General features: G+C 43.5%; 1 protein-coding gene across 2 annotated transcripts in view; it reads right to left on the bottom strand.

Moving 5' to 3' along the window:
* Nucleotides 1-9,649: 9,649 nt before the first annotated feature.
* The window catches only part of GPD1L (glycerol-3-phosphate dehydrogenase 1 like), a 62,062-nt gene continuing 57,819 nt past the window's right edge, over nt 9,650-13,892 (bottom strand). For both annotated transcript variants that reach the window (XM_046001510.1, XM_046001511.1), the window contains one exon: nt 9,650-12,555. In XM_046001510.1, the coding sequence (XP_045857466.1) occupies nt 12,459-12,555 (97 nt within the window). In that variant the 3' untranslated portion in view covers nt 9,650-12,458. The remainder of the gene's footprint in view (nt 12,556-13,892) is intronic.

Genomic DNA, 13,892 nt, shown 5'->3' with positions numbered 1-13,892 from the left:
AAAGAAGTGTTGGCGAGGTTGTGAAGGAAAGGGAACCCTTGTGTCCTGTTGCTGGTACAGCTGCTATGGAAGACAGCACGGGGGTCCTCAAAAAATTAAAAATACAACTGCCTAGGATCCAGCAATCCCACTTCTTGGTATATACCTGAAGGAAATGTAATCCGTATCCTGGAGAGACACCTGTCCCCCCACGTTCATTGCAGCGTTATCCACAATAGTGAAGATACGGAAACAAGCTAAGGGTCTGTTAGTAGATGAACGGATAAGAGGATGTGGTATACACACACACATGCCTGAATATTATTCGCCCACAAAAAGAAGGAAATCTTGCCATTTGCAACAGCATGGATAAACCTGGAGGACGTTATGCCAAGGGAAATCAGTCAAATAGAAAGGCGATTACTATATGATCTCACTTACACATGGAATCTGAAAAAGTCGAATTCATAGAAGCCGACATAGCGTGGTGGTTGTCAGGGACTGGAGGGAGGGGAAAATGGGGAGATGTTGGTCAAAGGGTACAAACTTTCGGTACTAAGACGATTAAGTTCTGGGGACTGTGGTTAATAATACTGTATCGTATGGCTGAAATTTCCTAACAGAGTGGATCTTATGTTTTTTCCCTCACCACTACTGTAGTAAAAAGGTAACTATATGAAGTAATGAATACGCTAACTAGCTTGATTGTGGTAATCATTTCACAATGTATATGTAAACAGAATCATCACGTTTGCACCCTAAATATATACAGTCATATAAAGCTAAAAAGAAAATGAGAATCAGTCCCTGAATGAGTAAATCCTGAAGAACAGGGTGCGAGATTTATAAATTCCCTGAAGAAATGAAATGTGAACTTCCATCCAGGTCTTCCGCTGGACACTTCAGTTTTATCTTATTTAAAATAGCTGCTGGGGCGCCTGGGTGGCTCAGTCAGTTAAGTGCCTGCCTTTGGCTGGGGGCATGATCGTGAGGTTCTGGCATCAAGCCCCATGCCAGGCTCCCTGCTCAGTGGGCAGCCTGCTTCTCCCTTTCCTGCTCTCCCTGCTTGCGCTCATTCTTTCTCTCTGTCAAATAAATAAATACAATATTTTAAAAAAACTTAAAACAAAATAGCTGCCTCTGGGTGCTGGATTTCCCCTTCCCTCCATACCTCACAGATACCTCCTTCATTCTACTCTGACTTTGTAAATGCCTCACCCAGACACCACTTCGGCTCCTCATTCCCTTTTGATCTGTAGTCCAGAATGTTCTCTTGCCCCCAGACATCTCCCTCCAGAAGGCCCTAAGCAATTAAAACCAAATATGGATTTGTCTTTTCTCCCCATATTCTTTTCCTCTTGAAGTTCTTTAATGTGTTCAGGGAACTGTGAAAAGCAGAGTACATGTTTTCTGACTTCTCAAAAAAACCCAACACTATTTAGAGATAAGAAAATTGAAGGCCAGGGAGGTGAAGGAACTTGCCCAAAGTCAAACAAATCCAGAAATTGAATCCCCTCCTGACTCCAAAGTCTCAAAACTAGACATGGACTCATTTTACGGGGCCCGCAGCTCTCACAACTTGGGGGCAGGTGGCAATCTCGCTTTAAGAAAAAGAACACAGGGGTGCCTGGGTGGCTCAGTGGGTTAAAGCCCCTTCCTTTGGCTCAGGTCATGATCCCAGGGTCCTGGGATTGAGCCCCACATCAGGCTCTCTGCTCCGCAGGGAGCCTGCTTCCTCCTCCTCTTTGCCTGCCTCTCTGCCTAGTTGTGATTTCTCTCTGTCAAATAAATATTTTTTAAGAAAAAGAACACAAATTTAAGAAAACAAAGGTACAGGGCCATAGAAGGGACTCGCAAGGGTCTTTGAAGCTTAAATTTCATTAGCTTCCTAAAGAAATGGTCTCTAAATGGAAATTTTTACCATCAAAGGCAAACGAGAGGGAAACTCAGAAGACAGAGGTTTTTTCTTTCATTATCTAGCTCCCTCCTTGCCGAAACTTCTTTAAAGCATGGAAGAGCTGTTCTCTAGAAGTGTTTCCCCCAGTATGTTGCTGGGGTCTTTCCTGAAGAGAAAAAGCAGGAAGCAGGTATTTTTGCTTTTGTCGGAATGCCAACGTCAGAACGCTAAGGAAAAGAAGACAGGAATTTTGAAAGGACAGACTAAGTGGGTGTCTGACATTGTGGAAGGGAAAGAGATCCAGACGCAAAAAAAAAAAAAAAAATCCCATCAAACAGACGTGTAAGTGGATACAGGCCAAGGTATAAGTAAAACAACCGTGCACCAAAATATGTGGTCGGTGTTGAGTTAAAAAGTCAAAACAAAGACAATAGACAAATGCCTAGCACAGACTCAGCTGTCACATTCATAAGAAATGTATGACCTTCTAAACACTTGACCAAAAATCCCAGGAACAAGGAGCAATGCCATTTTTTGCAGGCAGCCAACAGCCTGGAAAAGTCCTTCTCAAAGAGTGACCTCTAGTGGACAGGAGTGTCATAGCTCCCTGGAACCCAGAATTTTCTCATGGGTGAATCTTCTAACTACACTTCCGGCTTTTTTGTTTGTTTGTTTTTGTTTTTTTGTGTTTGTTTTGTGTTGTTGTTTTTTAATAAGAACCTTCTGGGGTTTGGCTTGAACAGTGAATGTGTGGTGTTTATTAATGTTTCTTCTCTCAACATCCCTTGTAAATGGCTTACTTAATGACCCATTCTGTGCCTCTATAAACCTTTGGAACCACAACTATTACAACTATTAGTTAAGCTGGCTACTTGAACACAACTGTTGTTTTGAACAACAAAATTTTACTTTTTCCTGTGAAACAGGAGACTTCTGAGTTCTTGCTGAATGCAGAATTGCAGTTTTTGGATTTATTGGTTCACTTCAGGTCTCTATTATAAAGGAATCCCTGATGGAGGTTATGGTAGTAATTAGGAAAGAAAGTGAGGTCAGAGGCATGAATTGAAGCCATCCCTTTGAAGGTTAACTTGGCAGTGCCTGTTAAAATATCAAACACACGTACCTCTGAGCCAGCAGTCCCACTTCTAGGGCTTTATCCGTTAGATTTCCTCATGTAAGTGAGCAGAGAGCCATGTGCAAGGGTATTTACTGCAGCAATTATTGTAATAAGAGAAATGGAGAAAACAATTTAAATATTCATCTGTCATAAATTATGGAATAGTCATAAATAAAATATGATGCAGATATTTAAAGGCTATGGGAGATTCATATTCTTCAATATTAAGACTATCAAAGAAAGCTGTAGGGGGGCCTGGCTGGCTCAGTGTCTCCTGATCTCAGGGCTGCAAGTTTGAGACCCACATTAAGAGAGTATTTAAAAATAAAGTCATCTGCGGTGCCAGGGTGGCTCAGTGGGTTAAGGCCTCTGCCTTCAGCTTGGGTCATGGTCCCAGGGTCCTGGGATTGAGCCTGATGACCTGCCTCTCTGCCTACTTGTGGTCTCTCTCTGTCAAATAAATAAATAAAGTCTTTTTAAAAAAATGAAAAAGGAACATTGAAAAAATAAATAAAAGTCTTTTTAAAAAAATGAAAGTTTTAGAACAGTATTTTAAAATCTTACGCATGCACGAATATAGGACATGTGGGCAAACTGGCAGAAAGAGTTGTTTGATTTTGCTAAACTGTGAACGGCCATTTCTCCAAGGAGCTAGTGTAGCCTGTAAACTAGGAATGCAAACTCTTAAGCCGAACTGCTTGAGTTCGAGTCCTGCCTTTATCGATGATGATCTCTGATTTTTGTCAAGTTCCTTGGCTTTTGTATCTCAGTTTCCTCCTCTGTATCGGGGGATGGTACATTTTGAGGATTAAATAAGTTCATATATATAAAGCACTAGAAAAGTGCTAAAGGTGTTTTTGTTATGCCCGAGTTTTCGCATCCGAGAGACCACCAAGGAGCCAAGCACTGATGCAATCACACGGGGGTTTATTTGACAAGCTTAAGCTTGGGCCCAACTATACCCGACACAGCAGAGTAGGGACTTGGACCCCGAACCAGATTACAGTCAGTTTTTAAAGGCAGAGTAGGGGTGGACTTGATGGTGGGTGAGGACAAAGGGGATTATGGATGATGTAAGTCTCCAAGGATTTTTGGAAGCAAGGTCTCCAGGACCTTGATGGGCTAGCTATTGTTGGGAGAAAGGTTATTTATTACCAATAATAAAAATCTTCTTGTGAGACCCTTTAGATGTATATCAGTGGTCCATATGCTTGGGAATGATTCTTGACACTATCTTGGAGGTTTAGAGATAAAGGAATTGTTAAAGTAGACTTACAGGATCCTGGTTGGACTTGTCGGGGCAGGCGGTCAGTCAGGCTAGGATTGTCCTTAGCAAGATCTCAAGGTGAGGGCAGTTAAGTCCCCAGGGGAGAGCCACTCTGTTTCAAGGGCTTGTCAGTAGGTGAGGAATTTTAATGATTTTCTTCTGCCTCTGTTTCCCACATCAGCTAAACTTGAAGTGGGATGGCCTTAATTTTCTCGGCCTCCACATTTCCCCTTGAACAATTTTGACCCTTAAATCTTTAAGGTTGTTGAAGGTGGAAGGTCTCATCTTCTGTAACTTCTTCCTGCTGAATAGGGGGATAGAATTGTCCCTACCTACTCAAGTCAGCATTGATCAGTTGGGGAATGTATAGGGGAGTTATGAAAGACAAAGGCAGCTGAGTCCAGGGGTTTAAATCAATCATTAAAGGAGAGAGCGACTGTTTAAAGTGCTAACCTGAGTTGGTCAGAACCCAAGAAATATTTTGTGATAATCTGGAACATCAAGATGGCTGCACTTATGTCGGGACTAGACTCGAGGTGGGTACAGCCTTGTTTTTCTTGGCCTCCACATTTTACTACTATTTTCTTTTATCTTACGCTTTCAAAAACTAAGTGCTGATATCTGCAGGAAAGTTAGGTGAAGGGGACATGAAATCTCTCTGTACTACCCTTGCAGCTCCTGTGAGCCTATAATTATTTCAAAATAGAAAGATTTTAAAATGCAGTTTAAAACAAGCCACTGAGACAGACTGTCAAGGGACACCTGGATGGCTCAGTCGGTTAAGCTTTTGCCTTCAGCTCATATTGTTGGGTCCCCCCAAAACTGGGTACCCCAATAATGGGTCCGTGATTAAAGGAGCGAGACTGATATAAGGCGAAAGTCAAGCAAAGCTTTATTTCACGCCAAGCATCAAGAATCTAACCGAACGTTTGGGGCCACACCCGTTACAAGAGAGGGCGACCCTTCTCTGTTTCACAGACTAGCTTTTAAGGGCAAAGGCCATGCGGTTGGGCCTGGCCACGCACAGGTGGCCAATGAAAATGTAACACACACAGGAAACTCCAGTGATGCTAGGTGACCAATTGAATTACAATTTACCTTAGTAGACATTTGAACCAGCCTATTACACCTTGATTAGGATTGGCGCCAAAAAGGCTCCCAGAGGGCGGGGGTCCCTACTCCTTGGTAGCTAAGGAGACAGTATGCGACCCCCCCACTGATCGGATGTCTCCACCTGGCCAGACCCACCCTTTATCTGGGCTTTGTTACCTGGAGCTGGTTTCCAGGACTTGTTTCCAAGTAAATCCCCTGGGAGAAGGGGGGCAGGGACAGTTTCTAAATAGGTCCTTACAATATCATGATCCCGGGGTCCTGGGATTGAGATGCCCCCTGCCCCTGCCTTCTCCTTTTCCCACTGCCCTGCCCCACCCCCACCACCCCTGTGTAGGACTCCCTCTCCCTCCTCCCCTCCCCCATTCCTGCTCTCTCTCTCGCTGTCTCTCTCAAATAAATATGTAAAATTTTAAGAAAAAAGACAGTCAAGGGGTGCCTGGGTGGTTCAGTCCTTAAAGCATCTGCCTTCAGCTCAGGTCATGATCCCCGTGTCCTAGGACCAAACCCCATACCCGGCTCTCTGCTCCAGCTGGAAGCCTGCTTCTTCCTCTCCCACTCCCCCCGCTTGTGTTTCACCTCTCGCTGTGTCTCTCTGTGTCAAATAAATAAATAAAATCTAAAAAGAGAGAGAGAGAGAGAGAGAGAGGAGAACGTCAAGACAGAATATTATGTGAAAAAAGCAAGGTCCAGAACAATGGCTCTAGTAAGCTCTATTTTGTGTAGAAAAATGGGAAAGGGAGTAAGAATATAGATTTGCTTGTATAAAATGAAATTGGAAGGGCACCTGGCTGGCTCCCTCGGGAGAGAGTGCAACTCTTGATCTTGACGCTGGGGGTTCAAGAGCCACACTGGGTGTAGAGATTACTTAAAAATATAGTCTTCTAAAAATCAACAAATAAATATAAAATGAAATTCTAGCAGGGCACAATAGAAACTAGTAACAGTGGCTAGTTGGGAAACGGATAATAGACTTTATTTTTGTACGAGTGACTGTGATAGCCATTCAAATATATTTAAAAATAAGGAAGCAGGAGTATAAATCCTGGACCTTCCTGGCATTAATTCTGGATAAAGAGGGACAATTATGTACACAAAGTCTGGACTTAGCTAGTTAGTTCTGGGGAGGAGAGGGACAAACATAACCACAGGCTTATCCACCCACATTCCAGAGCCTCTTGGTCCAAACCAAAGATGCCCAAGCGGATACTAACCATGCTGCTGTAATGTTATGCCTGAGTTTTCAAGTCTGAGAGACCACGAAGGAGCCAACACCGATGCGATCACACGAGGGCTTATTTGACAAGCTTAAGCTTGGGCCCAAGTATACCCGACACAGCGGAGTAGGGACTTGGACCCGAACCAGATTACAGTCAGAGTTTTTAAAGGCAGAGTAGGGGTGGACTTGGCGGTGGGTGAGGACAAAGGGATTATGGATGATGTAAGTCTCCAAGGACTTTCGGAAGCAAGGTCTCCAGGACCTTGAGGGGCTAGTTATTGTTGGGAGAAAGGATATTTATTACCAATAATAAAAATCTTCTTGTGAGACCCTTTAGATGGTATCAGTGGGCCATATGCTTGGGAATGATTCTTAACACTATCTTGGAGGTTTAGCGATAAAGTTTCCTAAAGGAGTTGTTAAAGCAGACTTACAGGATCCTGGTTGGACCTGTTGGAGTAGGGGGTCGGTCAGGCTAGGATTGTCCTTAGCAAAACTTCAAGGTGAGGGCAGCTGAGTCCCCCGGGGAAAGCCACTGTTTGTTTCAAGGGCTTGTCAGTAGGTAAGGAATTTTAATGATTTTCTTCTGCCTGTGTCCCACATCAATGACAGGTGGATATTCCCCACATCTCTTGGTATTTCTGCAAGCCCCAGCCCTTAACTCCTAACATCTTTTTAAAGCATCTTTGGTTAAGTTTTGCTAGCGCTGTTAACAATAGCTCCCAACTCTTGGTGGGGGGGGGGGGTGTGTAGTATGACAGTTGAGTTTTTATTTTTGTACCTATTACAGTACAATGTGGACCCAGGGTGTGTGTGTGGTCGGGGGGAGGGATATTCTCTACACAGTCATGTAGAAATCCAGGCTGAAAGAGGAACCACTATCTTCAACAGATAGCTTCCAAGTCATTCTGGGAATTGATAATCCAATCAGCATACTCAAGAGCAAAGAATCGAACAAGTGCCGTTTCTTTCTTGCCTGTGCCATTGGCCAGAACGCACTCACCTAACTGTTGGGTTGCGGAGAAATACAATTTAACTGTGTATCTCACAAAAAAAATTAATTTGATGAACATGCAGAATGGCATCTGTCACAAGCAGCTATTAACAGATCATGTGGGTTTTCTCCTTGAATGTTAATAAGATTTCCTGCTTTTCACTGACCTTTCTAAGTAATCCTGTGAGCTAGACTGCCTACCATTCCCACTTGCCCCACAACTAACCTCCTCTCCAAACCAAGGGTAACATGGCTTGCTTCAGTAACTTGAGTCACTTATTTTTTAAGAGTTATTTGAGGGGCACCTGTGTGGCTCAGTGGGTTGAGTCTCTGACTTTGGCTCAGGGATCAAGCCCCACATGGGCTCTCTGCTCAGCGGGGAGCCTGCTTCCCCCTCCCTCCCCACCTGCTGCTCGGCCTACTTGTGATCTCTGTCCAAAAAAAAAAAAAAAAAAGAGATTTGAGAGCTAGCGAGCATGAGCAGAGGTAGGGGCAGAGAGAGGGAGAGAGACTCCCCAGGATCCCAAGATCATGACATGAGCCAAAATGACTGAGCCCCCCAGGTACCCCAAGGGTACATTTATCTTTTCAAATTATTGTTTTCATTTTGGGGGATAAATACCCAGTAAGGAAATTACTGGAACATATGGTAACTCTAATTTTAGTGTTTTGAGGAAACTCTGTATTCCTCAAAAGCCATTCACAGTGACTGTACCAACTTACATTCCCACCAACACTGCATCAGGATTCCCTGTTCTTGGCACCCTGGCCAGCCCTTGTTTGTATTTTCTCAACTTTAAAGAGCATGTTCAGTGGGACCTTATACATGGGAGGCCTGGGCAGCGTGGATCCAGAGTGCGTCTCTGCATCAGTTTTGTGTTTGCTTCTGCCAATTCTTTACTGGCATTACTAGGCCATGGTCTTTTTTTTTCTTTGCTTTTTGCTTGTGATCTCCTGGATATCAAAATTCAAACCCAAAACCTGTTGGTGGTATGTATTGGACTCAAAATTACAAGTTTTTTTTTTTTTTTTAACGATTTTATTTATTTATTTGACAGAGAGAGATCACAAGTAGGCAGAGAGGCAGGCAGAGAGAGAGAGAGAGAGAGAGAGAGGGAAGCAGGCTCCCTGCTGAGCAGAGAGCCCGATGCGGGACTCGATCCCAGGACCCTGAGATCATGACCTGAGCCGAAGGCAGCGGCTTAACCCACTGAGCCACCCAGGCGCCCCAAAATTACAAGTTTTTAGCAGAGACCTTTTTCTCCACCTGGAACCCCTTCCTTGGTTGTGCTTATCCATGGGTTTTCTTGGCCCATTTCTTCCCCATCAGGTTCTAGTTCTAGCATTAACCTCTACAGCCCAAACCCTCAGACAATGGAGAGTACTCCTACTCCCTCCTGGAAGCCAGAGAGCCATTACGGATCTGGTTGTCAGTCCCTAATTATTTCAGCCACCAGGGGTTTCCTTCACATTCTTGTGAGATCAGCCCTGCATATAAAAGGGATGCTGGCTGTATCTTCCTAGCTTTTCTAGGTATTTGTGGTGGTGGTGGTGTGGATTTCAAACTTATTACTCCACCGATGCCTGGGTGGTTAGACCTCTGCCTTCAGCTCAGGTCATGATCCCAGGGTCCTGGGATCCAGTACTGAACAGGGATCCTTGCTCACCAGGGAGCCTGCTTCTCCCTCTGCGACTCTCTCTGGGAAAGGAAAGGAAGGAAGGAAGGAATGAGGGAGGCAGGAAAGGAGGAAGGAAGGAAAGAAAAAAGAAGAGAAGAGAAGGAAGGGAAGGAAGGAAGGAAAGATAAAGATAAAATTCCTCCATTGTGTGGCTGGGACCGGAAGGCCGTCATCCTACGATTATGATTATATAAAAATACCACCAAGCCATGGGAAGGAATGCAGACAAATGGAAATAGATGTGCTTGAGGAGTGGGATTACAGAGGAAACCTTCTTTTAAAAATTACTTTTCTATTACTGTTAATGCAACACAATTCAGGGAAAAAAAAGAGGTGACCGAGATAAAGCTCTTAACTAAGCCAGAAAAAAAGAGCCAGCAGCACAGGTTTGGGACTTTAGATGTTTATTAAATCAAGATTTTAAAGTATATCCACCTACAGTCTGTAAAGAGATACAGTACACATGTGAGTAAAAGGCTCTTAGATTGGAAGTGGTGGAAAAACGAAAGATCCCTTCGTACACGGGCACCTCATCACTCTGTGGGCCAATGCCATGGGGCCAGGTTTTTAAGAGTTAAATGAAAAACCAGAAGTAGTTTAGCTCAACTCCACCTGCTAGGATGGATTTCAAGACAGATACTTGTTCCACATTATAGTAGGCTGGATTATAGCAAGGCAACAGTGAAGTTTTTACATTCACAGATTGGCTGAACTAGTACAAATTAAGCTTTTCCTCTAGATGTCTCCCTCCCTTTTACCATAATTAGTAAGATAAGAATTAAAATCAAACGATGGACCACAGGTGGTTACAAAAATAGATAACTCGGAGAGTAATAAATATCTACAGTCAGCAGAGCACAAACTCATAAAATTTGCCTTTTTCCATTATGTGCAGAATATCAGAAGTTACGTTCAAAAGGTACAGTCGGCAGACTTCAGATCGACAAGAGAACACTCATTAAAAAAAAACAATCAGTAGGAAACCCAGAGCAGGAAGCTGAATGCAGATGAGAACATATGTAAAACAAAATCCTAATTCCTCACATCTAGTTACCCTACTTAATAGACACAATTAGCTTACAGCCCTTTAAGTATCTTAAAAAGTAACACTTTATCATCTATGTACAAATTTTTAAAAAGATTAATCATGAGACAAGCAAAAATTGATTAACTTAACAGTGGCATGAAAGATCAGTGAAACTTGTAGATTTTGTGTGCTTTCATAGACTTCAGTGTATAAGGATTTAAAAGACCCCCGAATGTTCTGGATTGAGTTTTTAAAATTCCCACAAAAATCTATTCTATAATCATTTCAGGTATAGAAGGAAAAACAAAGTCCCAAACCGGAAAACTAAAAAAAAAAAAAAAAAAAAAAAGTCAAAATCTCACAAAGTGACTGAAAATCCATGAATATGTAAGTGACATTCATTCGTTCCCTTAACACTTTCCAAGTGCTATGTAAGGTAACTATAATGCTATCCTGAAATCAATCTCATTTAAGAAGATATAGTAATTCCCATTCTAACTGTAGAATTAAAAGCACTTATTCGACATAATGTGCGTTTCAGCGAGGCTGATCTCCACTTGGTTGTACTTGACCGTGTCACCTTAAAGCTTCATCGAAGATTCATTGCAGGCCTGAACGGTGCAAGTTCAGAGCTAACAATACCACAGGTAGGTAGTCATTTATCCTCACTTCTGCAGGGAGTGAAGGGTGTACCTGGGCCGTCCTCAGGTCACTGCAGCCTAGAACAGTGTTCATTTAAAGACGCAGCAAGATTCTCAAAGAAACCTTGGTAATCTAAGGTGTTTGGAACTTGCCGGATAGTTCTACTGACATACTAACACACATTCTAAGCCTTCGAGAGGGGTGTGCAGAGGCAGCTTTTTCCAAATGCACTGGATCTTGCCAGAGAACACCCTGAACCACCATGGGATCCCAGGACACTCATGTCCTATGGAACACGGTTAGAGAAATGCTGATCTGAGCAGACTTTCTCAAGTAGTGGTTCTCAAGTTGTAGTGAGCATCAGAAACACATGGAAGGCATACTAAAGTTAGACAGATACCTCACCCCAGCTGAGAAGTCTGGGGTGGGACCTGGGAACCTGCGTTTCTGAGACTCTATGGGAAGCTGATGGAGTGAGGACCACACTGAGCAGCAACCATCTACACAATGGCCCACGCCAATCTCAGCGGCATGAAGCCCTGTTCGAGTCTCAGGAAAGGCTGCACATGGCATCTCCCACAACCCATCAGCTGGAGGTCAGATCAGCTTGGTGATGCCTGAGGTCTGGGCAGCGTGGTGGGGTGGAGTAACTCTGGACTTGACTCTCAGCTCTCCCCCTACTTGCCAGATGACCAGGAACCACAACTCAAAAGAAGAATAACAGGAGTCCCATCTCAGTGGATCTGTGAGGCTCAGAGGAAATGTTTGCACAAAAGGACTACCCAAGAAAAAGCATCATACAAAGGTCATTAATCAGTAGAATGTGTCAGTCACAGCAGGAAAAGCCTAGATGCGTTTTCTGCCTTCTGCCACTGCTGAGCCTTTATACGAAAGCACATTCTGGCAGCGATGATGAGAAAAGAGGCTAAAAATGCAGAAAACTGCAAAGAGGAAGATACATAAGTGGATCACCCAATTAAAAATCTCTAATTGTTAAAAAAAAGATCAACCCACAATCAAAGTAGTTAATTATGCTGGCTTTGAGATAGAGTTTAAGTTACAGTATGTTGATCTTTGAACACACTCACTCCTCCGTTCTACCATGGAAATGCTGGTTCAGTTTTAACTTCAAGAGAATGAAGAAAAAATAAAATCCCTTCACTCAAATGCATATGGATTGGACGTAAAAAATTTAGCTGAGATCATTCCCATCTTCTAAGCTACCGTGGTGGGAAAATTCAAAAGTAATTTTTTAAAAAGGACCTTTAGTTTTGGTTCATAGAAATACCCACAGCATGAGAAATGAACACAGACTCACACATTCATACATGTGTCTATTTGTTGCCTACCAAATCTCAGCCAGTGAACTGCATCTTGCAATTCAAAAATGAACTGGTAAAAATTCATCCACTCCCATGATGGGATTATGGTCAAGCAAACATCGTGTTGCCCGGTCCCAGTTTCCATCTGAATGAAAAAGACTGATCAGAAAGGCAGCACGTTCCCCACGACGCTGCACCGACCACTTTAGACGTGCTCTGGGTGGCTCTGGAGACAGGACAACATCTCTTGAACGGGTTTGCCTTCATAGCAGATCTGATACACTGCCGTAAACAACGGGAACCTGGTTGGGAGGAAATGTGAACAAAGGCAAGTTGAGCCCTCTGGTTTACCTCACAGAACAAATGAGCCTTCCTCTCCTCCCTAACAGATTGCAGATGGGTGTGCTACTTTGGACAACAAAGTGAACGCCGTCTATTATATTCCTCTATCATTTGGTGGGCAGAGAGCCTCTGCACTGTGGCTGTAAGACATTGCTATGACCTAGGGGTGCCTGGGTGGCTCAGTGGTTAAGCCGCTGCCTTCGGCTCAGGTGATGATCTCAGGGTCCTGGGATCCAGCCCCGCATCCGGCTCTCTGCTCAGCAGGGAGCCTGCTTCCTTCCCCTCTCTCTGCCTGCCTCTCTGCCTACTTATGATCTCTGTCAAAAAAAAAAAAAAAAAAAAAAGACATTGCTATGACCTAGACCATCCTCTGCCTACTTGTTTGGCGTAGACAGTCTCCAAACAGGTCCCACCGTAATCCCTGCAGGGCCATCTGCGGCCATTCACATGAAGAGCTGTAGCTCAGGCTCTTGGGCAAGTCTGGAGTGAGTCCAAGCTTCTGTCAATAATTTAAAAGACTGGAGAATAAATTTCAAATTGCAAGGAGGTATTGCTCTCCCTCCTCCAAAAGGGATCATCCAAGGATAAAGAATGAGGAGGCCCACATATCACCATAAATAGTTCCAGTCTGGAACATTCCTGCAAGAATCAATGTGGGCACCCACAATTAGCAAAGCACTGATCTCAAGTTGGAAGCTGGGTTTATTTCGCCTTTTCTTCCAGGCTGTGAACATGGATATAAATGAAAAGTTTGAAATGGCTGAGGATACAAAGGTGTGGGCCAATAATCCACCATGAGAAAGGACAGCATTATCCCAGGGTCCAGCTGAAAAAGGACAGCATTATCCCAGGGTCCAGCTGAGAAAGGACAGCATTATCCCAGGGTCCAGGTGGCTCAGGAAGTATTTTAAATAGCAGGTATCACTAAGGAAATAACAAAGTTAATTTCAATCAGGCTTTTATACACACACGCAGAACCCAAAGGAAGCTTGACAGGATCAATAGAGTCTTAAAGGCCATTCTGAAAATTATCTCGCTGGAATCCTATAATGACAACTTAACTTACGAATGGGCAAACAGCCCTGATAGGTCATATGTCTATCACTGTGGGTTTTTTAAGGTACAGAATGTTTTGGGGTTTTTTTGGTTGTTGTTGTGGTTTTTTTTTTGTTGTTTTTTTTTGAGTCAGGCAGGCAGTCAAATCCACAGTCTGTCTGCTCTGGGCAATTTTCACAACCGCTCTGTAAAATGGGGCATGACATGTTGTGTTAAGGCCTACTGTATGAAGTGACTTACA

Source organism: Meles meles, chromosome 4 (genome assembly GCF_922984935.1).
Source record: "Meles meles chromosome 4, mMelMel3.1 paternal haplotype, whole genome shotgun sequence".
NCBI lineage: Eukaryota > Metazoa > Chordata > Mammalia > Carnivora > Mustelidae > Meles > Meles meles.
Note: the sequence above shows the minus strand (reverse complement) of the source record. Positions and strands in the feature narration are given on the sequence as shown.